Raw genomic sequence first — 25,753 nt, 5'->3', positions numbered from 1 at the left:
AATATTTGCATCTGCTGGTGTGGAGGATGACCCCTCAAGAGTATCACCATCATCAAAAGTGACAGGCTCTAGCACTGGCTAATTAAGATCCAAGTTGGCCAATGCCAACTCAACATTGCTGTCCAAACCCATATCATCAGGAAAGACATCCCACATCTTTGTCTTTCCCTTCAACCACTCATCCCTCTGTCTGTAAATAAGATGAAGGTTGGTGTGCACTTACATCATTGTCTCTGCCCTGGCCTGCTCAAGCCTTCTCTTCCTGACACTATACAAATTCCCATATGTGCTTTGATTCCTTCCACAACAAGATGATGAAGTCACCTGAGAGAGGAGCCTCATGGTTAACTGCTATAGAGGAGGGCTTGTTGCCTCGTGAGTTGCCCACCAAGAATAGGGCTTCTTAGCCCCCCTTCTGTAATCACATCATAGCTTGCACTAGTGGAAAACTCCGCAAAGGCATCCTCCACCTCATCAAGGGATGCTCTATCTTGAAATATCCGCCTCAATGCATCCTTCCTCCCTTGTGAAATTTCACCATCCATGTGAGGAGGGAATTTGCAGGAGGTCCACCATTCAGCTACTCCTGGTTGTAGTATTTTGGGTTCAATGAGTGAGCCAAACAATGCAAAGGTGTGCAATTCTTGCCCCATCTGCTGACAATAGTATCCTGTATGGTGGTGAAGAAGGCCTTTGTTGATGTCTCATACTCAAGGCACTTACTCTGTAAAACAATAGTTCTCTCAGACTCAATCATGGAATCCCATCCCTCATAAACCTCTCCTAGGATGTGTTGGTTTGTATCTGCAAATCGTAGCAAAGCAATGATAGGGTCCATGATCTTAATAGTGAGATCTACCCTCTCCCACCAAGCATCATCTAACATTGTGTCCTTGACTCTTTTTGAGGTTGCTTTTTAATTTTAGTTAACAATGGTATGTTCTATGCTTAACACAATCACTTCAATCACTTCAATGTCCTTTTTGGAGCCCAATGACAATTTCCAATTTAGTTTTCCATAAGCAATCAAATTAACTATAAATCACATTAATAGTAACTGTAGATAGAACATGAATAAAAAAATGTAGAAGACAAGCCAAGGCAAGAGAATACCAGATTTGGCGAATGCCAGGAAAAAACTCCAAGATGGGGAAAACCCTTTGATAATTCTTCTTATTATTATATCAAATGTTCAATAGAGAAAGAGAGTACAATAAAGTCAAAATTGACTTGCCAAATGATGATTAAAGAAGCCCCGTCAAATCTAAAATTTTCTGTGGTAGTCAACAACCCTAATTAGAAAGTCAACGTTGGTCAAAGCAACAATGAATTGTTCTCAAAGCAGCTTGGTCAAACCCAGTGAAACTTGGCATTCTAAAGTGGTCAACGTCAACCCAAAATAGTCCAGAAACAATGGTCAAACTTGGTCAAATTCTGCACTTCAAGTCTGCGGTCAACCCTGCAATCAGCCTCGGTCATTGTGCCCCTCGTTTCCTTCGCCAATCAATGTGACCTTCCAAAACCAAAATTCTGGCATGAAAACCACAATCAAAGGAGGTCAATATGGCCCTGGTCAACGCTAGTCAAACCTGCAACTGTTTCTGAAATTCGGCCGTGTAATCTGTCTTGAAATTCATCCTTCTTCTTGCCACACATGTGAGAGAAACTAGCTACCCAATAAGTTGTACGAACCATACAGATGATCAGAGAGAAGAATGTGTGAGATGAGATGATGCCAAATGAGGTTTGAGGTCTTTCATATTTATACAAGTCGTTGGGGGTCAAGAGACACGTCCATTGGGCATTGTGAGCTTACATGATGATGTGGCTGACCTTGACAATTTGCACGTGTGGGCATAAATTCAAAAACACGTTTTTGCTTATCCAAATTTAATGATCCTTAGGTCGATTTTGGTCCTCTCGAAAAGAGGAATTCAATGCAATAATCATCTCCATCAAATGCGCTGTCCAAAGTGGAATTTGGCCCTAGTTGCCAATTTTAACATTGCTTGAACTGTGTTTATCCAAAAAGACCAAAACTCTGAAATAACCATGGCCCCAAGAGCAGTCTTGACCTCCCTCAACCTCTTCAACATGATGAATGAAGAGGCAAACTATGTATCTGCAATCTTCAACAATGATAGATGGGTGTACTCCTTGTAGATTGTGAGGGCATTTGTATGATTTTGTACAAAGTTGTGGATATGCCGTGCATCCTCAATAATACTTCCAATCCAAGGCACATCAAAAGCAATAGTTTTAAGTGCTAAATTCAAGGAATGGACAATGCAAGGTGTCCAAAATACTTGTGGATATTTAGCTTCCACAATCATGCCAACAACCTTGCAAACATGTGCATTGTTTATAATGATTTGCACACAAGAATCAACACCTACATCTTTAATAACTTTAATGAACACTCACCAATATATTATGCATCCTTGTATTGTCCAAGTGCATCCATTGATTTCAAGAAAACCGGTCCATTCAAGGAAGACACCATGAAGTTGATGAGTGGGTGGCGTGTTGGATTTGTCCATCCATTAGAAACAATACTAACCCTAGATGTTGGCCATGCTGATTTAATAGGCTCAAGCATTTTGTCCACCTCTTTCTTTGCCTTAGTCAACAATGTGGTTCTAAGCTTCTTTGACCCAAGAGGCACATACCTTGATGGAGCCCCTTGAGTTAGAGCTCGACACATCTCAAGAAATAAAGGTGAGCGTGCAACATTAAAGGATATGAAGTTCAGATAGAAAAAGAATGCAATGGTGATATCAAACTCTTCTTGTCTCTCTTTTTGAAAAATCTTGTCCATTGGACCAAGTGCCATTGCCTTTCTTTTTGCTGCTTGACTCACACCGCCACCAAAACTCTCAAATGGAAATTTGTTGCTGCTTTTTCTCAAAAATGGAAGGGGATCATCATTCTTGTTTTTTTAGATGATGCAACCACCCTTGCGACACCAACATCGACCTCTTTTTCCATTTCTTTCTTTTTAGCTAAAGACACATTTGCACATGCTCCAATTCCACAACCTGGTAAGGCCAACAAATGAGCTTTCACACGGTAATAAGTGCTCTTGAAATGATTGTTGCAATAGTTGCATTTCCAAGCAACATTGCCTCCTCCCTTCAACTTGCTGCCTGGCCCTTGATCTCTTGTGACATACTTCCACAAGGGATATTTGCTTTCTTGAGCCTGCTGTCTTTCTAAATTTATTTTGCCCTCAACATTTGAAGCTGCTGTTGCAGCCCCACTTCCAATAGAGGGAACACTTGCAGACCCTGATGAAATTGGAATAAGAGGGGCATCACCAATGGGGACATTCTTCCCCTTCCTTTGCCCCTTCCCTGCTGCCCTTGATTGAGCCATGAATGTTGTAAAAAAATAAAGAAAAAATGCACAAATTTGTAAAAAAATAAAGAAAAAATGCACAAACTTGTAAAAAAAATGGACATGCAAACCGCTAGAGCAAAAATGCTAAAAAAGTAGAAGCCACTTTCCTGTTGCTTAATCACCTCCAAAATGCTCCCAAACCCTTTGCTAGTCACTCCAACACACCCACAACAAGAGAGACACTCAAGAATGAGTGAGAAATGGGCCCAAATTGCGCTAAAGGCTGCATGACAAATTTTTAAGAGGGACACGTGTCTCAAAATCGAGACTCGCTGACCCATCGAATTAGACTAGTGTGCCCATCAAGTCCCACATGCCAGGGCACGCTACGGTCGCGAATTGGATATGAGTCTTAGAGAATTGTGTCTGATTCGTGGGATTTAGGACACGAGGGGGGGGGAGGACAAATCCGGTTTCTTAGCTAATAGGTGATTGTCATACATACTTGGGGTAGACTTGCTATCAAAACCAAAGCAAGATTTCGTTTTGAAGTGTTGCTACACTTCTTTTTATCAAGTCCAAAAGGAATTATCTGTTAGGCTTGAATTCGTGTTCAATCTTCGTCTTCCTTTCCATCACTAAGTATGTTCAAGTTTAGGCATTAATTTATGAGATGACCTGTTTTTAACAAAAAATAACAATCCTCTTTGACTAGCCTACCTAGACCGGTATTTTAACAAGTAATAGCCTCATTTGCAGCAGTTATTCTAAGATTTGTTGACATATGATCTTTGGAGTAAGAATCTACTAATATTCAAATATTTTTTTATGGAAGCAATTTTTTTTCTGCATATTTAATATTCAATACATGTCGTATTACTTTACAAATCTTGGACATAAATTTCCACTAACTAGTGTCCAAACCATGAAGTTCAACTCAGTTTGGTTCAAGAAGTTTTTTAAATTTATTTTCATTTTACATTGGTCTTCAAGTTACTACTTTAAACAAATTTTCTTTATGGAGAAATATATTATTTTCCAATCCAAGTTTATCTATTGACCCTTTTTATTAAAATATAAAAACTTTTCATCTCCATGATAACAAAATAGTAAAATACAATCCATTCCTTGATAAATTTCGTGGATGGAGTGACATTACTAAGATTGAGAAGAAGAATTCTTTTCTTTTGCATATGAACTTCCTCTTCTTTTCATTCTCTTCTATGGTGGTTCGATAAAAAAACCATTGAAATCATCTTGTGATCTCTTCTTTGATGCTATATCTATGCTAGTTTGACCTCTTCCTCATGACCTCTTGACACCAAAACGGCCTTCTATGTTAAGCATTTACAATGGATTGTTGATGCTACCATCATTGGAGTGAAATGTCTTTAGTGTCATTTGTTACACATCCTTTCTCCTATCTTGTCTCAACTAAATTGCACCACATATTCTCTTAGAACGTAAGGGGTTATTCTCATGAATGAGGACCATAGATGAAGTTTAAAAATGGATGAATTCCATAGATACATAAAGGAAGATAACTCTTGGAAAGAACACTTTTTATAGCCACTTTTTTTTGGGAAGATCTTTAAGCAATTTCTCATGATCATTATCTAGATGGATCTATTGTAGATTATGTTGGATTTGTATCCTCACCTTCATTCTAGGCTTCATGGGTCCCAATATCTCTCTTTTTGGGGTAGAGGACGATCTAAGGGCAACAAGCACATACATTGACTTTATTCCTACTTTTGGAGGTTTGTCGACCTTGGACATTGGGGTACGACCCTTTAGATGTTGTCAATCCACAACATAAACAAAGACAAGTCACTAAGACTGCACACTATGACTAGACTACCTTGATGTTCTCACCTTTATTCAAGGCATCGTGGATCTTAGGATCTTCCACTTTTTGGGATTGAGGACCATCTATTTCACCTCGCCTATGTCTCAGGACATGGTGATAAGTGTATATATCAACTTGCTTTCTACTTTTGGAGTTTCATCAACCTTGAATGCCATGGGAGATTGTAGGTGGGGCACCTTCCTCCATGAGTAGGAAAACAGTTGGTGATATGCTCGTCTACATGTCTCAGGACACCGACAAGGAGAATTAGATGGTCCTTTAGCAAAGATTGTAGATGGGGAATCTGGATTCCTCCAAGGATTGTCTAGCCTGCCGCCCTAGCCTTAGACATTCTCATATGGATATGGTCAAATCCTTTATTTTCCCTATCAAGGTTGTAGATGATGACAACATCGGTCCTTTTGCTTCGAGCATTGCTACAAATACGTGACAACATTGATCTCTTGCTCATATTCCAATTTTGGTCTTCATAATTCCTTGAAAATCATTTGCACATGTCCTTGTGTCATATAGCTTGGGTTTATTCCCCATCTTGCAATGTTTATGTTTTTCATATTGTTTAGTGTCATAGTGTGTTGATGGTGCTGGAAATCCGTCAACCAAGGGGATCTCCCCGATATGAAGTCCCAACTAGACCTCACACTGTTTGGTGTAGGAGTCCAATCCGGTATAAAGACCCGGTTGCCATTTACTTAGAGATTTGCCTTGACTTTGGCTGTCAGCACATGAGAGCGTTACAGTGGTATCTTCAAACAACAAGGTAAGTGTGCTTGGTGAGTGCGTAATGTAACTTGTGTCTCGACCCTCTTACTGCAAAGGGAGAGAGTAAAGTGAGCCTCTAAGTGAGAGGTAATAGTACCACCTAGGAAGAGACACATGCAAACCAGAAAGGTTTGTCCAACATCCAGCGAAATAGTACACAGCGGAAGCGGTAGTCGTTAAAACCGAAGTGAAGGAGACAACACGTACACCACCCGATGGAGTAGTCCACACGAATGTGACGGTCATTGTAAGTAGAACACAAAGATGCTCTGTCGAGTATCCCATGGAGTAGTCCACAAGGATATGACAACGATGATAACCAATACATAAAGGTGGTCTGTCTAGTATCTCGCAGAGTAGTCCACAAGGATGAGACAACGATGATAACCAGTATAACACATTCCCAACAATGTAAGTACTAAAACAATTGAAGTAGTTCAACTATCTTAGTACAGGTGAAACAAACTTGCATTACAAATGCCAAAAGAATAGTCTTACAAACATCTACAAAACATGCATGAAAACGTGCTGGCCTTAACATGCTTCTGTATTAAGCAAAAGTCCCAAGACACATCTGTACACCATACATCACTAGTCCTAGTAGTGGGACGTTGGAGCCACTCCTCGCTCCTCAAAGAATTGACTGTCTACTCTCAAGGCTATGTGGGAGGAGCCAAGGTGAAAAGTCCTTGCTCATACAATGGGAGGGGTATATATAGCCAAGGGTGATGCTTGACCCTTGTGACTCTTGGACTACCCTCATGACCGTTGAACTTCCTATGACTTTTCAACTGACATGACTCTTCAACTTCTTGTGTGCGTCCATTGGAATTCCACTTTACATTACATTCAGTTACAACAGATATGGCCCATGGTGGTGATGTGGCCTTGACAACTCATGACACAACTTGACACGACATTGCTGACATGTATTGGCTGGCTGTGGTGTCCATGTCAAGCTGCTGCGCTGCTAAGTGATGGATGTACTCTCGGGTGTGCTTTGTCTTCTCCTCCACATGGCTTGGTGCTGCGGGGTCTTCGATGGTCTTGGTCTTGTAAGATGGTTCCATGCATGTGTTCCTTTCACTTGCTGCTTGGTGTGCTTTGTTCGTCCGTCCAACTGCAAGTAAGTCTTCTAGCATGTGCGCTCCTTCATCCCGTTCGTTGTCTCACCATGATCTATCAGTGTATCTGTTCCGACAATTCATTCATGACGGGACGACACCAAATCCAAAACCTCCTAGTCTAGCATGATGCATTGCTTTTTGTGTTTTGGGCCTGGGACAGATGACAGGTTGGGAGAGGGCCTAGTAGCTGTGTACTACAAAGGGAGAGAGTAAAGTGAGCCTCTAAGTGAGAGGTAATAGTACCACCTAGGAAGAGACACATGCAAACCAGAAAGGTTTGTCCAACATCCAGCGAAATAGTACACAGTTACGCACAAACCAGAAAGGTTTGTTCGTAATGTAACTTGTGTCTCGACCCTCTTACTGCAAAGGGAGAGAGTAAAGTGAGCCTCTAAGTGAGAGGTAATAGTACCACCTAGGAAGAGACACATGCAAACCAGAAAGGTTTGTCCAACATCCAGCGAAATAGTACACAGCGGAAGCGGTAGTCGTTAAAACCGAAGTGAAGGAGACAACACGTACACCACCCGACGGAGTAGTCCACACGAATGTGACGGTCATTGTAACTTGAACACAAAGATGCTCTGTCGAGTATCCCACAGAGTAGTCCACAAGGATGTGACAACGATGATAACCAATACATAAAGGTGGTCTGTCTAGTATCTCGCGGAGTAGTCCACAAGGATGAGACAACGATGATAACCAGTATAACACATTCCCAACAATGTAAGTACTAAAACAACTGAAGTAGTTCAACTATCTTAGTACAGGTGAAACAAACATGCATTACAAATGCCAAAAGAATAGTCTTACAAACATCTACAAAACATGCATGAAAACGTGCTGGCCTTAACAGGCTTCTGTATTAAGCAAAAGTCCCAAGACACATCTGTACACCATACATCACTAGTCCTAGTAGTGGGACGTTGGAGCCACTCCTCGCTCCTCAAAGAATTGACTGTCTACTCTCAAGGCTATGTGGGAGGAGCCAAGGTGAAAAGTCCTTGCTCATACAATGGGAGGGGTATATATAGCCAAGGGTGATGCTTGACCCTTGTGACTCTTGGACTACCCTCATGACCGTTGAACTTCCTATGACTTTTCAACTGACATGACTCTTCAACTTCTTGTGTGCGTCCATTGGAATTCCACTTTACATTACATTCAGTTACAACAGATATGGCCCATGGTGGTGATGTTGCCTTGACAACTCATGACACAACTTGACACGAAATTGCTGACATGTATTGGCTCACTGTGGTGTCCATGTCAAACTGCTGCGCTGCTAAGTGATGGATGTACTCTCGGGTTTGCTTTGTCCTCTCCTCCACATGGCTTGGTGTTGCGGGTTCTTCGATGGTCTTGGTCTTGTAAGATGGTTCCATGCATGTGTTCCTTTCGCTTGCTACTTGGTGTGCTTTGTTCGTCCGTCCAACTGCAAGTAAGTCTTCTAGCATGTGCGCTCCTTCATCCCGTTCGTCGTCTCACCATGATCTATCAGTGTATTTGTTCCGACAATTCATTCATGACGAGACGACATCAAATCCAAAACCTCCTAGTCTAGCATGATGCATTGCTTTTTGTGTTTTGGGCCTGGGACAGATGACAAGCTGGGAGAGGGCCTAGTAACTGTGTACTACACAGTTCCAGGTGATAGGGAGGGAGGACTGGTCACTGAGATTGCATAGAGCGCAGCTCAGGATTGGACAAGGAACTCCGGGGCACAGTCTTCACTGTCGGGGAAAACTGCGCAGAGGCCACTAGGAGGTAGAATTGCATAGTCAAGGACACCAGTGGCAGCTGCAAGATGGGATCCTGGGCGACACCTTTGCGCAGTTTCTAGAGGGAATACAAGGTAGGACAACAGAGGGACCTGAGGACAATTCTGCGCAGTTTTGGAGAGCAGTGACTCCCGACTAAGGGAAGTCTTTGGGAGGACACCGCTGCGCAGTTTCTGGGAGCAGTGCAGATTCAGGTCTCTGCGCAATGCGGGGTTCCATCGAGCGGGAAGGAGGTTTGATAAATGATCTTGTGAAGTGTGCAGTTCAAGTCGGGTTTTGAGGCAGTTTCTGCCCAGTTCTGGGAAGGAAGACAAGCTGCTCACCTTAGGGATTACACAGTGCAACTGACCTGGAGGATAGCCTCAAAGCACTGCGCAATTCTAGACAGTAGAGCAGCACCACTAAGGGTTGAGACTACGCAGTGCAGCTCAATCAGGGTCCGGTGAAGTGGGGTTGTTCCATTGAGAGATTTTCAGGAAAATGGCTAAGTGTGAGAGGCAAGTGAACTTGTGATGACTTGACATTGTGATCACACACTTAGCGTACTTCGACAACATGACAACATTGACCATTGTGACAACATAGCAAAGCATGACCCTTTGTGGGACTATTTAGAGCTGAAAGCGACAATATTGACACTTGGGATAGACCTTTTGACGACTGTGACGATGCCTGTGCGACAATGCTTACAACTTTGTGTGCAAGTGCGACAGGTGTTCACATAGCTAAGACAACCCAAACACATAAAGAAAAACCTTAGAAATCACCAGAACAAGATCGCAAGCATGGCAAAGCAATCAACATGCCAAAAGACGACAGTTGGTTGAGCAAGCGAAAGGGAGCAAGACACGTAGAGGAAACACATGGAATGAATTTCAGTGCTTGTAACTATGCACGTCATTGAAGACAGAATGATATGACAATGATAAGCAGTCCTTCAAGCTACACTAAGAGGTGTATTTCAAAAGATGTACTTTGTTTTTCATACCTACCCTCCAAGGGTTGTGCATCAGATGGAGTCTTCATGCAGTCCCGATCTTCTATCATACCTTAGGTTCCTTGGTTTGCTTATCTTCTTCCTCAGCTCCTTGAGAGTCCCCTAGCATGTCATCCTTCTTGTGATCACTGAGAGACACATCTATGCAGTTTCAGTGGGCGTGATTGCTGCGGGATGAGGCCCTGGGAGGACACATCTGCACAGTTTCAGGATGCAAGGCAAACTGAGCAGCGGAGGGACAACACTGCGTAGTTTCTGGAGACAGTGGGTTTCCGGCTGAGGGAAGGACACTGGAGGAAACTACTGTGCAATTTTGAATGCTAAGGGAGGCTGGGCAAATTTCCCCTTGAAGCAAAACAAACTTTCCTTTGCATAACAAGCGATAATCCCCATCCACAAAGATGACACATAATGTAGAAAGATAAAAGCGTGAATGACTCTTAAGATCGGAAAGGGGAGCTTAAGATCATCAACTTACCAATACGTGACTAAGGAACGATTGATCATAGGATCCATAGTAGGTTCCGAAACTTAAGTACATGCCAAAATTTTGGAGGGTGTTGCAATCGCTACAACACTTGGTGACACACTGGTAGAATTCCAGCTTCTTTGTTTTGGTTCATTTTAGTGTAGGGCCTTGGTCCTTCAGGAGGTATTGATTCATCGTGCAGATTACTTCGGCTTCCCCACTTACCCCATGGTCGGAGATGGTCCCGTTTGTACCTACTCAGTTGAACACAACACGAGATTTGGCCAGATCGCAATGTTTTGAATTGGGAAGGGTAGTTTAGCTCTTGAGCTTAAGATTTTCAGAGTATAGTTTTTCATCTCTGGTGTTGCTCTTCTACCAGTAGACCTGGATAGTGTTGAAGTTTCTAAGTCTACTTAGTTTAGAAACCCTTCATGCACTTATTCTGATTTATTCCTACCTACTTGTTATTTTTCTTTAACAAGTTATTTACAAAATAAATACTGAAAATAAACAATAGTGCATGCTCAACATATTACAGATCAGCAACTAAAATAAACAAGAACAAACACACCACATGACACCATTATTTTTGGACCAATGTCTCCGGAAAAACGCAATGTGGGAAAACTGGTGCAACTATCTGAGGGTTTTCTTATTAAGCAATATCAGTGTACAATCTGGGTGCCGAAATTGGCCTACCCAACAGAGAATTTCCTTAGCAACTATACCTCACAGTTTGAGAGAAATCTCTTGGCTGAAACCTCGGAAAATCCTTTTGGCAGCTCCTCAGCACAAAACTGCTTTGCAACCCCAGCATCTGCCCAAACTGGACTGCGTCAGCCCCTCTCTATCTCACGCTGGCCCTGCGTCAGCCTTTCTAGGCCTGCGTCAGCCCCAGGAGGCCCTGCGTCAGCTTTGGGAGCCTCTGCGTCAGCTGCGCTGGCCCCTCTGGTGCTCTGCGCAACACTTGGCTGCCTCTGCGTGGCCGTGCATGGACCCTTGTTGGCTCTGCACCACCCTCCTTGGCTGCTGCGCTGCTCTCCCGACACAATCTCTGCCTTCTCTGTTTCTTTATACTCAATGCCCCTCCGCTGCCCTCCGGATCACTGATTCTACCCCGCTCTAGAGAATAGAATGACTGATCACTCTGGTGTACTCTCCAAGTGACCCTCGAGCCTCCTCTTATACTTTTCTTGTTGACATATCAATGGTCGAGATTAAGTCCCTAATCAACGACTAAGATTAGATCTGGCTTGATCCATGTCTTTTGGACCATTCTAACACAGATTCATATTAATACACATTAATATTTTACTTCACCTAAGTTTAGACTTAGGGACTCCATTAAAAATATTAATTATTTTAATATCTCCTGATCTGTTTAGAATCTTCCCGAACCATTTCTGGGTATTGAAATCTAATGTGCCCCAACCTCTCCACCAAATTTCATGGCTAGAGCACATCCGATGCTACCCCAAATCAACACTCCCATCGGTACCTGTGCTGATGCTAGGCCTTCTTACCCACCATCCTCTGCACTGTTGCCTCCTGCACTGCTGCCCATGGTTCTGCCACTGCCACTGTTGCATCTGTACGACAACTCCCTTTGCATCCGTGCTGCTGCTGGTCCTTTCTCCCATCACTGCATCCGCACTGCACCTCCTCTCATCATGCTGCATCGTGCTGCCCACTGCTACACTGCGACTCAGTTACTGAGAAGTAGGTAACTGATCTCCCAACTGACCTCCTTGTTGGGCTAGAAACACCCACTGATGCTAAAGCTCCCTCTGCCGCTGACAAGTGCTCCCTATCTCTGACCTTTGCGCTGCTGCAACAACTCCCTGCATCTCGCACCGTTGCATGCCTCTCTGTGCCTTCCTGCACTGGTGCAACGCTCCTGTGCCCCTCACACTATTGCAGCCTGCTAGCTCTGCGCTGTTTCGGGACTCCTGCACTATAGCTCTCTCTGTCGCTCCATCCGCATCCGTCTCTACCCACTCAGCCAGTCCTGCTACACCTCTTCGGGGCTCTCGTAGCAAGGTCTAATCCAAGAGGTTGGGTACCTCGAGGATCCTGCCCCTCATCGTCTGTAGTCCGCCTAACTACAACTTGATGTCTACCCACTTCCCCTCCAGTGGCGCGTGTGCACTCATGGCTCAGTCATTGTTTGTCAAAACTTCCTTCTTTGCTCGTGTTGGCGCTGCCTTAGTCTCGGAAGACTCCCTTACTCTTCTTCCTTGGGCACTGGGTCGCATAATGACCCATCTCCCCACAGTGGAAGCACTTGATCTTGGAGAGATCTTTCTTCTTCCGCTTCTCCTGCTTTCCCTCAGATGCTAGGGCCACATCCTCCTCCTCTTGGTTGACCTTGATCCCTTTGTTGTTGCTACCTGTCTTTGACTGTCGTCTGATCTCTTCCTGGCGAAGAGCTGCCCACATCTTGTCCCAAGGTAGGAGAGTCCCTCTGCCCAGGATGCTCTGGACAAACACTTCCCACTCTTCTGAGACAACATTCAGGGCTGTCCTCACCATAAGCTCCTGATCCGGTGTTGCTCCTATAGCAGTGAACTGATCTCGGATCTCATTCAGTCCTCTGAGGAAGGAGTCAATCGTTTGACCCTTCTTCATCTGATACGACCTCATCTGGTTCTCGAGCAACATTCTTCTCTGCACAGAAGTATGCTGGTATAGGTTCTTGAGAGCCTCCCACATCTCAACTGCCGTTTCCTTCTCGGCTATATGTGGTACCACATGATCCTTGACCCCGTCAAGGATAATGCACTTGGCCCTCGCCATCGCCTCTTTGTACTTGTCGTTATCATTGGGGTCGACTGGGATAGCTATAACCTTCAAGGCGAAGTTCTTGACACGATTCTTGTCAAGCATTGATAAGATTCTGGCCTTCCAGACTGCAAAGTTCGATGCTCTGTCTAGTCTATCCTGGTCTCTTACTCCGTGTAGTGCCATGACGCTCCTCTACTTCCCTCTTGGAAGTTCTTTGTTCGACTCCTCTGAGTCTCTACTTCTTGTCTAGAAGTTCTCTTCTGGACTCCCTCTGAGTCCTGATTTCCCTCCTGGAAATCCTTCTGCCGCTTGTCGAGATGCCCCCTACTCTGATCGTCTTGTGCAATTGCATTGCTGATCCAGGTTCCTCGGCTAGAAACCCTCGGTAACAACTCCTCTGGCCCTGCTCTGTCAGGTACTGTTCTAACTACAATACCTCACCAGCTCCACTCTGCAATATTTCTGCAGCCTTCTAGACTCCAGCAATTGCCTCTCTGTGAACTGCGTCAGCCCCTCTCTGCCTCACGCTGGCTCTGTGTCACCCCAGATGGGTCTGCGCCAGCCCTTTGGCCCTCTGCGTCAATAACGCTGGCCTCTTTGAGGCTCTGCGCAGCTCCCGGCTTCTTCTGCGTGGCTTTGGCTGGCTCTGCGTCACACTTCTTGGCTTTTGCACTGCTAGAAACAACTTCTGTCACCTCGGGACAACTGTTTTCTGCTGCTATTGCTCCGCTCGGCTGATGTCTTTTAGTCCTCCTGTGATATGCAATCACGCTCTGATACCATGTTGAAGTTTCTAAGTCTACTTAGTTTAAAAACCCTTCATGCACTTATTCTGATTTATTCCTACCTACTTGTTATTTTTCTTTAACAAGTTATTTACAAAGTAAATACTGAAAACAAACACCAATGCATGCTCAACATATTACAGATCAACAACTAACAGAAACAAGAACAAACACACCACATGACACCATTATTTTTGGACCATTGTCCCTAGAAATACCTAATGTGGGAAAACCGGTGCAACTATCTGAGGGTTTTCTTATTAAGCAATATCAAAGTACAATCTGGGTGCCGAAACTGGCCTACCCAACAGAGAATTTCCTTAGCAGCTATACCTCACAGTTTGAGAGAAATCTCCTGGCTGAAACCCCGAAAAATCCTTCCGACAGCTCCTCAGCACAAAACTGCTCTGCAACCCCAGCGTCCGCCCAAACTGGGCAACGTCAGCCCCTCTCTATCTCACGCTGGCCCTGCGTCAGCGTTTCTAGGCCTGCGTTAGCCCCAGGAGGCCCTGCGTCAGCTCTGGGAGCCTCTGCATCAGTTGCGCTGGCCCCTCTGGTGCTCTGCGCAGTGCTTGGCTGCCTCTGTGTGGCCCTGCGTGAGCTCTTGATGGCTCTGCGTCACCCTCCTTGGCTGCTGCGCTGCTCTCTCGGCACAATCTCTGCCTTCTCTGTTTCTCTGTACTCAATGCCCCTTAGCTGCTCTCCCGATCACTGATTCTACCTCTCTTAGCAAACCTTGCTCTAGAGAATAGAATCACTGATCACTCTGGTGTACTCTCCAAGTGACCCTCGAGCCTCCTCTTACACTTTTCTCGTTGACATATCAACAACTGAGACTAAGTCCCTAATCAACGGCTAAGATTAGATCTGGCTTGATCCATGTCTTTTGGACCATTATAACATAGATTCATATTAATACACATTAATATTTTATTTTCCCTAGGTTTAGACTTAGGGACTCCATTAAAAATATTAATTATTTTAATATCTCCTGATCTGTTTAGAATGTGCCCAAACCCTTTTTGGGTATTGGAGATCTAATGTGCCCCAACCTCTCCACCAAATTTCGTGGCTAGAGCACATCCGATGCTACCCCAAATCAACAGACAGTACCTCGACAGAGTCACGCAAGAACACAAGCATTGCTCCACTGCCAGCGAGCCTGGATAGTACCTCGGTGGAGTTGCTTGCTTCACCTCTCTGCGTAGGAAGCCTTTCTCTTCTTTTGTCTTTGTTATTTTTGAAAGAGAATTATGCATTGGCACTTATTTATTTTTGGGGCGGAAGAGGGATCCTGACTTATTGAGAGTAGGAGAGGTTGTTCCTTCAGAGAAGCATGTAAAGACCTCTGATTCAGGTTTGCTCGTTTAGATTTTCCCCTTCTCTGTTTCTACTAGTTGGATAAGCTTGAACACACCAAAGCATAAAACTGAGTGTAGGCATGAGGTTCCCAGACTGGACACAGGTTCATGGTTGGACCAAAGCTCTCCTTATGAACGGATCGTATTTTCCGTCAAGACTTCATTGGCCAAAAGTTACAACCAAACACAAGGAAGACGGACACAGGACTAGCCAAGGGCTACAGTGTCACAAGACTCTTTGAACATCAGCGACATACACATTCAGAAGCCATGATGCAGGTCCATGCACAACACTTATTCGCGTAGTGAAAATAAAAGGAAAATTGAACAAGGAAAGAAACAAAGCAAAAATAAAGACACAGAACCAGGGAACCAACATCGAAAGCCAAGAAAATGACTAAAGTGAACATGATGTATAACCGGAATAAGAAAACCAAAACAAATTACTGGGAACAAGTGCAAGATGAGTGCAAGGAAAGGAAAACTAAGATGCAACTAATCCTACTCCTATCCTAACAGCTAGACGGTCGGGGTTACATGTAATGAAATTTCCAATGAAGCCACCATAGTCGTTATAAGTGAAATTTTGAAAATTTGAGAGATCACACCCGGAATACCAAACATTTTTCACACGGGAATTCACATTGAGTGCAACCATGCAGATAGACGGATTGTGTGTGAGAAACTAGATCTGATTTGGTTTCGGGGGCTTACCAGAGTCGCGAGGTGCTGACATAACCTTCAACAGAGATTGAAGTGCTTCGACTCCCTAGCACGCCCCAGAACTTTCTAGAATTGCAGAATCACATTGAAGCTTGAACCAAATCATGCATGGCTTGAGGGTGGTTGTTGTTGCTAATTTCAGAACTTCTTCTGGATGGCAACCATCTCTGTCACAAGTTTCAACAACAATCAGATTTCTCAATTGAGGAGGTTCTTTTGATGGTACGTCCAAAGATAAATGAATTGGTGAGCTCGCATGAGCAAGCTGATTTGACGAGTTGTCTTCATGCAACATAAGAGATGATGAGGGGTGGGAAGAGTCCTGTGCGATTAGACTGTTTTCGATTTTATCATGGACAACCTCACCGTCTTGTGTCAATCGAGGAGATAGCTCATCAGATGAAGAAGCAAGAGAACATGGAGCATCTCCGCCGCATGTAGATGTGTGCGAATGGTAGGACACAAGGGAAAGTGAGGTGGAGAGGAAGTTTCGATATGGATGTCTTCTTTGACTGGAGCACATTCTAGATTTGAGTTAGAGTCTTCATGAGAAAACGGAAGATCACATGATGTGCTTGGGCGTTCGTCACGACATATGGAAGCATAGGAGTGATGATTGTTGAAGAATGGGGGTTGATCGAAAAAATTGATTGTACGTGATGTTCCACTGAGATTAGCAAATTGAGAATCGTTCAGAAATGGAAACCCATTGTTTTGATGCGGACAATTTTGAAACAGAGAGGGAAGATTGATAGTGTCCTCACCTTTCTAGTCCTAATGTGACTGCCTTGCACCTGATCGCAATTTGTGCTAGCAGCTTGAGAATAAAGAGAATGCGAGCAATTGGCTGGTGAAGTGGATTGATCAAGTGAGTCATGGTACAAGGAGTCATGGCTTGTAGATGATAAAGGATGGCAGAGATGCAGATCAGATTCGAGACTTGAGTTATGAACGTTGACGTCCTCTTGTGAAATGGAGGAGTGGGTCTTTGTTGTAGGCTCCCTGAGCCATTGTGGAATGTCCTCCATTACGTTGGAGACGGATGAGAAGATGAGCTGGGGACATGTTGCGCAAATTTCTCAGCTTCATGATCACTGCAAGGGGGCACCCACATCGAGACCGGAAAAGGAGGACAAGGAACAAATGGGGTAGTGGGCTCCTCCTCTGCAGTCTGAGGTGCCTCATGATCCGCAAGAGTTAGGGAAGAAGAGAAATCAAGAGGTTCACCGTATTGGGAAACATGAACCAAGCGTTTGAACTCTTGTCTCACAAAATCCAAGTTCAAAAATTGGTTAGGAATTTCGCAACAGAGGTGAAGGAACCGCTCAACAAAGTCCTCAATTGATTCATCAGGCTCCATTCTTAAACGACAGATTCTTTTACAAACATCTTGGTGGTTGTACTTATCGAAAGCTTTACACAACATCTTGGCAAGCTGAGCGAGTGAATGGATAGAAGCAATGGGTAATGTATGACACCATTTCTTAACACGACCTTCAAATGTGAGGGTGAGTAATCTAGCGATGACATCTTCGGAACCTACTTTGTTACAAAAACAACAACGGACAACTTGAAAGAGATGTTCACGAAAAGTTGATTCACCCTCACCATCGAACTTAAGTTCGGATAGGTCATGAATGAGTTTTGCAGGGATGGTACAATTAAGCTCTTTGGAAAAACATCCCAGGATTATGATTTCGGGAAGAGCCATTTTAAAATTAAGAGATTCAAACCTGACTCAACGTGCACAGCCTGTCGTCTGGCCCTCCTAGCGCCATTTTGTTGACGATGTTGAAAATCTGTCAACCAAGGGGATCTCCCCGATATGAAGTCCCAACTAGACCTCACACCGTTTGGTGTAGGAGTCCCATCTAGTAGAAAGGCCTAGTTGCCATTTACTTAGAGATTTGCCTTGGCTCTGGCTATCAGCACATGAGAGTGTTACGCTGGTATCTTCAAATAACAAGGTAAGTGTGCTTGGTGAGTGTGTAATGTAACTCGTGTCTCGATCCTCTTACTGCAAAGGGAGAGAGTAAAGTGAGCCTCTAAGTGACAGGTAATGGTACTACCCAGGAAGAGACACATGCAAACCAGAAAGGTTTGTCCAACATCTAGCGGAATAGTCCACAATAGATGCGGCAGTCGTTAAAACCGAAGTGAAGGGGACAACACGTACACCACCCGATGGAGTAGTCCACATAGATGTGACGGTCGTTGTAAGCAGAACACAAAGATGGTCTGTTGAGTATCCTGCAGAGTAGTCCACAAGGATATGACAACGGTGATAACCAATACACAAAGGTGGTCTATCTAGTATCCCGCAGAGTATTCCACAGGGATGAGAGAACGGTGATAACCAGTACAACACATTCCCAACACTGTAAGTACAAAAACAATCGAAGTAGTTCAACTATCTTGGTACAAGTGAAACAAACATGTATTACAAATGCCAAAAGAATAGTCTTACAAACATCTACAAAACATGCATGAAAACGCGCTGGCCTTAACAAGCTTCTGTATTAAGCAAAAGTCCCAAGACACATCTGTACACCATACATCACTAGTCCCAGTAGTGGGACGTTGGAGCCACTCCTTGCTCCTCAAAGAATTGACTGTCTACTCTCAAGGCTGTGTGGGAGGAGCCAAGGTGAAAAGTCCTTGCTTATACAATGGGAGGGGTATATATAACCAAGGGTGATGCTTGACCCTTGTGACTCTTGGACTACCCTCATGACCGTTGAACTTCCTATGACTTTTCAATTGACATGACTCTTCAACTTCTTGTGTGCATCCATTGGACTTCCACTTTACATTACATTCAGTTATAATAGATATGGCCCATGGTGATGATGTGGCCTTGACAACTCATGACACAACTTGACACGACATTGTTGACATGTACTGGCTGGCTGTGGTGTCCATGTCAAGCTGCTGCGATGCTAAGTGATGGATGTACTCTCGGGTGTGCTTTTTCTTCTCCTCCGCATGGCTTGGTGCTGCGAGGTCTTCGATGGTCTTGGTCTTGTAAGATGGTTCCATGCATGGCTTCCTTTCACTCGCTGCTTGGTGTGCTTTGTTCGTTCGTCCAATTGCAAGTAAGTCTTATAGCATGTGCACTCCCTCTTCCCGTTCGTCGTCTCACCATGATATATTAGTGTACCTGTTCTCACAATTCACTCATGACGGGACGACATCAAATACAAAACCTCCTAGTCTAGCACGATGCATTGTTTTCTGTGTCTCGGGCCTTGGACAAATGACAGGCTGGGAGATGGCTCAGTAACTGCGCACTACGCAGTTACTGGTGACAGGGAGTGAGGACTGGTCACTGAGACTGCGCAGAGCGCAACTCAGGCTTGGACAGGGAATTTTGGGGCACAATATTCATTGTCGGGGAAAACTGCGCAGAGGCCACTGGGAGGTAGAATTGCATAGTTAAGGACACCAGTGGCAGCTACAAGATGGCATCCTTGGGGACACCTTTGCGCAGTTTCCAGAGGGAAGACAAGGCAAGACAACAAAGGGACCCGAGGATAATTCTACACAGTTTTGGAGAGGAGTGAGCCCCGGCTGAGGGAAGTCATTGGGACGACACCTCTGCGCACTTTTTGGGAGTAGTGCAGGCTCAAGTTTCTGCGCAATGCGGGGTTCCAGCAAATGGGAAGGAGGCTTGATAACTGATCTTGCGAAGTGTGCAGTTCAGGTCGGGCTTTGAGGCAATTTCTGTGCAGTTCTGGGAAGGAAGACAGGCTGCTCATCTCTGGGATTACGTAGTGTAACTGACCCGGAGAACAACCTCAAAGAACTGCGCAATTCTAGACAGTAGAGCAACAACACTGAGGGCTGATACTGTGCAGTGCAGCTCAGTCGGGGTCCGGTGAAGTGGGGTTGTTCCGTCGAGAGATTTTCAGGAAAATGGCTAAGTGTGAGAGGCAAGTGAACTTGTGATGACTTGACATTGTGATCACACACTTAGCGTACTTCGACAACATGACAACATTGACCATCGTGACAACATAGCAAAGCATGACCCTCTGTGGGATTGTCTAGAGCTAAAAGCGACAAGTGTGACACTTGGGATAGACCTTTGGACGATCATGACGACACTTGTGCGACAATGCTTACAACTTTGTGTGTGAGTGCGATGGGTGTTCACATAGCTAAGACAACCCAAACACACAAAGACAAACCTTAGAAATCACCAGAACAAGATCAAAAGCATGGAAAAGCAGTCAACATGCCAAAATATGACAGTTGGTTGAGGAAGCGAAAGGGAGCAAGACACATAGAGAAAACACATGGAATGACTTTCAGTGCTTGCAACTATGCACGTCATTGAAGACAAAATGATATGACAATGATAAGCAGTCCTTCAAGCTACACTAAGAGGTGTATTTCAAAATATGTACTTTGTTTTTCATACCTACCCTCCAAGGGTTGTGCATTAGAGGGAGTCTTAATGCGGTCTTGATCTTTTATCATACCTTGGGTTCCTTGGTCTGCTTATCTTCTTCCTCAGCTCTCTAAGAGTCCCCTAGCATGTCATCCTTCTTGTGATCACTGAGAGACACATCTGCGCAATTTCAATGGGTAGTGACTGCTGCGGGATGAGGCCCTGGGAGGACACATCTGCGTAGTTTCATGATGCAAGGCAGACTGAGTAGCTGAGGGACAAAACTGCGTAGTTTTTGGAGACAGTGGTTTTTCGGCTGAGGGAAGGACACTGGAGGAAACCACTGCACAATTTTGAATGCTAAGGGAGGCTAGGCAGATTTCCCCTTGAAGCAAAACAAACTTCCCTTTGCATAACAAGCGATAATCCCCATCCCCAAAGATGACACATACTGTAGAAAGATAAAAGCGTGAATGACTCTTAAGATCGGAAAGGGGAGCTTGAGATCATCAACTTACCAATAAGTGACTAAGGAACGATTGATCACAGGATCCACAATAGGCTCTGAAATTTGAGTACAAGCCAAAATTTTGGAGGGTGTTGCAGCCGCTACAACATAGTGTTTAGCTACTTTTTCAGCCCCTATGTTATTTTCTATTTTACTTTGGTCATTTGTGAAGATTAAAATAATTTCTTTCTTTCTTTCTCGTTCTCTATGAATGGATTTAGAAGAGGAAGAAAATTGACTCTTCCTTCCCTTTCCAAACGTCCTCCATCATAGACCTAAATCTTGTTATTTGAATTACATTGCATTGTTTGGTTGCTTCTTTTTCTTTTCCGTCAAATTTGGCCTAAATGATAACATTCACTAATGGGTTTGGTTTGGAGGTCCTTGAAGCCTTTTGCAGCTTGGACTATAGAGATGGTATTCATAGAATCCATTTTAGAATTCACATCTTTTTGATCTACTTTGTTAGGAGCTAGTTTTTCTCGAAGAGTAACTATCTCTTCTAAATTGTTGTTAATCATTTTTATGGTAGGAGAGGATATGCATTCAAATAGAGATATTTCTAGAATGGTGATTTGCATAGAATGTTTTGGAATCTGTCTTTGAGTTTCATTAGTAACACTATTGTTCTTTCAGAATCAAGATTTTCTCGTTGAGCTATAACCTATGATAAGAAGGATTCTATTTGTTCTTCTAGAGAAACCAACCTGTCTTGGGACTTTCTCTCGTAAGTTAAGTGCATATCTTCTATTACTTCACTCTCCTCTACCAAGACTTTATGTGAGCCCTTCAAGAAGAGCAAACAGGCAGCATAAAAAATGACACATTTGTAGCTTGCTTACAATAAGACAAACAAGAAGGTCAGATCCAAACAACCATTTTTGGGTTGTAGAAGTTGGTTGGTTCAAATCGAGACCTATAGATTTCCTAGAAACCTATGTATGTCTATTGGTATTTTTGTGCATATCAATGTGATTCACTCTCCAGAAAAGGCTAAGTGCAACTTATAGATGCTATAGAGACTAATTGGAATGCATAGATTTTAATCGATAGAGGACAAGCAGTTTGATATTGTTTCTCAATCATGAAACTGGAAAATGATTTTCACGTCTCTATTTGTAACTCCTCATTGATCTCTGTAGGAAATATGTTGTTCAATCATTGTCAATCTTTGTGAAGATGATGATGTCAGATCCTCTTAACATGCTTTGGGGCTCTTAAATGTTGTCAAGAGAACACCACAAATCTAGTCCATGGTCTGTTGGTAATTCTTAAGTGGCTAGAAATGTCTTCAAACTACCCACTTGTTGCAAAGATAGGTCATGCTTATTCAGCTATTTTGAAGGTTCATGACAGAAGAAAAACATTGGTGTTCTAGCTGTGGAAGAAAATATAGAAGACATACAATCAATTTGATCAAAAGCTCCAAATTGTCGAATTGAGATTAGTACTGGAAACTGGAGAGATGGATGAGTTCGAAATTGCTCTATGGCTAGGCTTGATTTGAATGTCCAAGAAAGAGGAAAACATTGCCATTAAACTATCTAAGGATATGCTACAGAAGATAGCAAGTGCATGATTACGAAGTCTAAATATACAAAGCAATTGGAGCTCTTGTGATAGCAACTACTGCTTACAAGACATAGATTGTATGTTGTGGGCAAGCTCCTTCAAACATTTTGTCCAGTGGTTGATGTCTGAAACAAATTTTTATTCTGTTGTACTATTCTCAAGAACATTCCTTTTTTTAGTACACTCTTGTATCAACCAACTTGCACTGCATCAATTTCAACTGTTTGTAGTCTAGCTAATTTCCTATAGAGTGTTCCAACATATGAATTTCTCTTTCTTAGTCACACTAAAGTAATGTGACATGCCTGTTTCCATTCTTTGATATATGATTGTGCCCAAGCCATTCTAATGCTCCCTTTGTTACATAGAAAACAAGGCATGACACCTTTTTTGGTTCATATAGGTCTCAACTTTTCAATTTTCATCCTCGACTATTGAAATGAGCAGACACTGCATTGTTCTCTTATTTCATTATTTTACCTCTAGCTCAATATGTTTCTCTTAAAAGATTGTTTATAATTTATTCATCCGCTATTTTATAATATTGTGTTTTGTTTTCAAATTGGGGTATGTTTATACAGGTTAACATTATTGATACACCTGGTCATGTGGACTTTACCATTGAAGTGGAGCGAGCATTGCGTGTCTTGGATGGTGCCATTTTAGTCCTTTGTAGTGTTGGTGGAGTGCAAAGCCAGTCTATTACAGTTGATCGTCAGATGCGGAGGTATGAGGTTCCTAGGCTTATCTTTATCAATAAGCTGGATCGAATGGGAGCTGATCCATGGAAGGTTCTTGACCAGGTAATTCTTTATTTCAATTTCTTGACCCCCACTCTCTCTCAATGTTTCTATTCTCTGAAATAATTAGCATTTGCTGTTATGGTGGTTGAAAACACAATTTTTAGCTGCATTTGCAGTTTTGAGTGCAAAATAAGTCTTTTGAACATCGAGGAAACTGCCTCTTCATGGTTACAAATCCTAGCATGCGCCACACGAATTATTGTTTATTTGTAAGTTCTATGAATAAAAGAACAAGTTACAACATATGAAGTAAGAAAAGTGACAAAAATATACAAGGCGGGTCACATAGGTGCTTGACGATTTTCAAGAATGTTTGCAATATTTTTGTATTCTGTTAGGATTGCTTCAACTCTAAATATTTGAGCATCTAGGAGATCATTGCTTATTCCTGTTGTGACTTTCTCCATATCGCTGGACCAATATGGGATTGACCTGGTCTCACGAGTCACAACCACTTGAAAATAAGAAAAAAAGTAACTACCTTCAAAATTTGCCTCCCTTATAGATGTTTATCAACAAGATACTACAAGGCTTGATGGATAGTATAAATTACAAAGGGATTGACCATCAGACAATGTCTAAACTTTTGCAGTGTAAGTACCATATTTTGAACCTCCCTCTCTGTCCTGAGTATTTTTTCTCTAGATTATTTAGCTTTCAATTTCCATAGAACTTTGGGTGATCAATATTCCCTTCTCCTGTCTGAGTTAAGATTGTATCCACAGTGTTGTTTATGTATTGTCATGGGCATGGAAAGTCTTAGACCTGAGGATAGGAGCATCAACAAGTGTGTTCGTTAGAGTTTCAAACGTTGCTTGACACTATTTAGATCATACAGAGTCAACATTTGTCTTTAAGAGTTCATTAATTGTGCTGGCAATACAGAATAATACTGAATAAATTTTCTATAGTGATCTGCATGACTTGTTAAGGACTGACTTGTGACTGCAACAAGGAAGGGATCTCTTTTTCCTGAGTTAATCTGGGTTGTTGGTTTGTCAAGCTGAGTTGATATTTTATTCAAATTTGACAAAGTTATCAAATGTGCTGAGTTTGATCAGAACTTTGCGAGTCCATATGGTCAACTTGATTGACAGCAAATTATAAGAAAAACCAGTTTTTCACTGTTCTTTGTCATTAACTTTGGTGTTTTAGACTGCAAATGAGGTTTTTATCTGTAGAAGTATTTGAAGTGCATTTGGAGAACAAATTTTTTGTTTTTAAATAGATTTTCCGTGCATTTGGAGACCAAAAGCTTTTGTTTTTAAATAGATTTTCCATGCATTTGGAGACCAAACGTTTGCGTTTTAAATAGATTTTCCATGCTGCTGGACCAAAAAAGTATTGGGGAGTATAGAGGTGCCTTTTTCAGACCATAACTTTGCTTGTGTAACATATTTTTGCAAGGCACAATAGGAAACATATTCAGCATTAAAGGACCATCCTGATGTTGAATTCATAGTGATGCCAACTGCATCTATTCCTCAGCTCCCATCAACCTCTTTTGCCCTCAATCTCTTCTGTTTGTTGTTGAAGTTCCTTACTTTAACTGGCAATTGGTTGGGAGCTAAACCTCAGCTCCTATTTCCACTGGACAGAGTGTTAAACTCCAACCCAATTTATAAGCCAGCGCCTATAAACCCACGATATATTGCTGAAGAATGCATGTCACGATGTGACCAAGCACTATAACCCAATGCTTATAGAAATACTGTGCTATGGGAAGTTATAACAAATAACACTTTAGTTTTGTCCTAGGTGACGGACAACATTTGACCGACAACTTCTTGTCACTTAACACTACTGGGAAGTCAACCTATCGGGATACAATGGTCAACTGTTACTTTTATCAAAGAACAATTAATTAAAATCCCGGTATGGTATCGTTCCAGCACAATGGACAACACCTGACTGCAGAATTCCTATCGCAACCTTTTTGTTAGTTGACAGCAATGGAATCGGACTATCAGATATCGGCAAAACAAGAAGTAAAGCAAATCACTGAGGCCTGGTATGGAACTTCACAGCAGAACTGTGATACCAGAAGATTGGACATTGGGTTTGGAACCTTACAATGGAACCTTGCTACAGGAGGATCGAACTCTGGGGTTTAGAACCTTACGTTGGAACATGATGCCAAGGGAAATTAAATGTATATTTGTTATGCTCAGGTCCGATCAGGTTCCTTGCTTCGGAACTACGACTGGTTAGCACAGTTGTCGAGCACTATTTCTGCACATGGATGGAACTTGATTGCTTGATGCAATATGGACTAACAAAAAAACATAGAATTTGCAGACACATGAACCATTCGATCGATCCACAAAACATTACAAAGAACTCTGATATTTTATTCGAAATTGAAAAAGGATGAATATATAATATATATAGGGCAGTTGTATTGTGCTGTGTATAGCCCATTTCAGGTTTTCACGTACTTCATCATTTGAAGAATCTCCAATTTAACTTATGACTT

The 25,753-nt window shown here is 42.9% G+C and overlaps 1 protein-coding gene across 1 annotated transcript in view; it reads left to right on the top strand.

The window, feature by feature from the left end:
• Positions 1–25,753, top strand: part of LOC149222517 (elongation factor G, mitochondrial-like) — a 303,311-nt gene that overhangs the window by 28,330 nt on the left and 249,228 nt on the right. Inside the window, exon 2 of the mRNA XM_089385480.1 lies at positions 23,056–23,277. Within this exon, the coding sequence (XP_089241606.1) occupies positions 23,056–23,277 (222 nt within the window). The remainder of the gene's footprint in view (positions 1–23,055; positions 23,278–25,753) is intronic.

The sequence above is a fragment of the Pinus tabuliformis genome, chromosome Q (genome assembly GCF_031772625.1).
Source record: "Pinus tabuliformis cultivar Carrire ecotype Pingquan chromosome Q, CPIR1, whole genome shotgun sequence".
NCBI lineage: Eukaryota > Viridiplantae > Streptophyta > Pinopsida > Pinales > Pinaceae > Pinus > Pinus tabuliformis.
The sequence above is the reverse complement of the archived record's forward strand: the minus strand, read 5'-3'. Positions and strand labels throughout refer to the sequence as shown.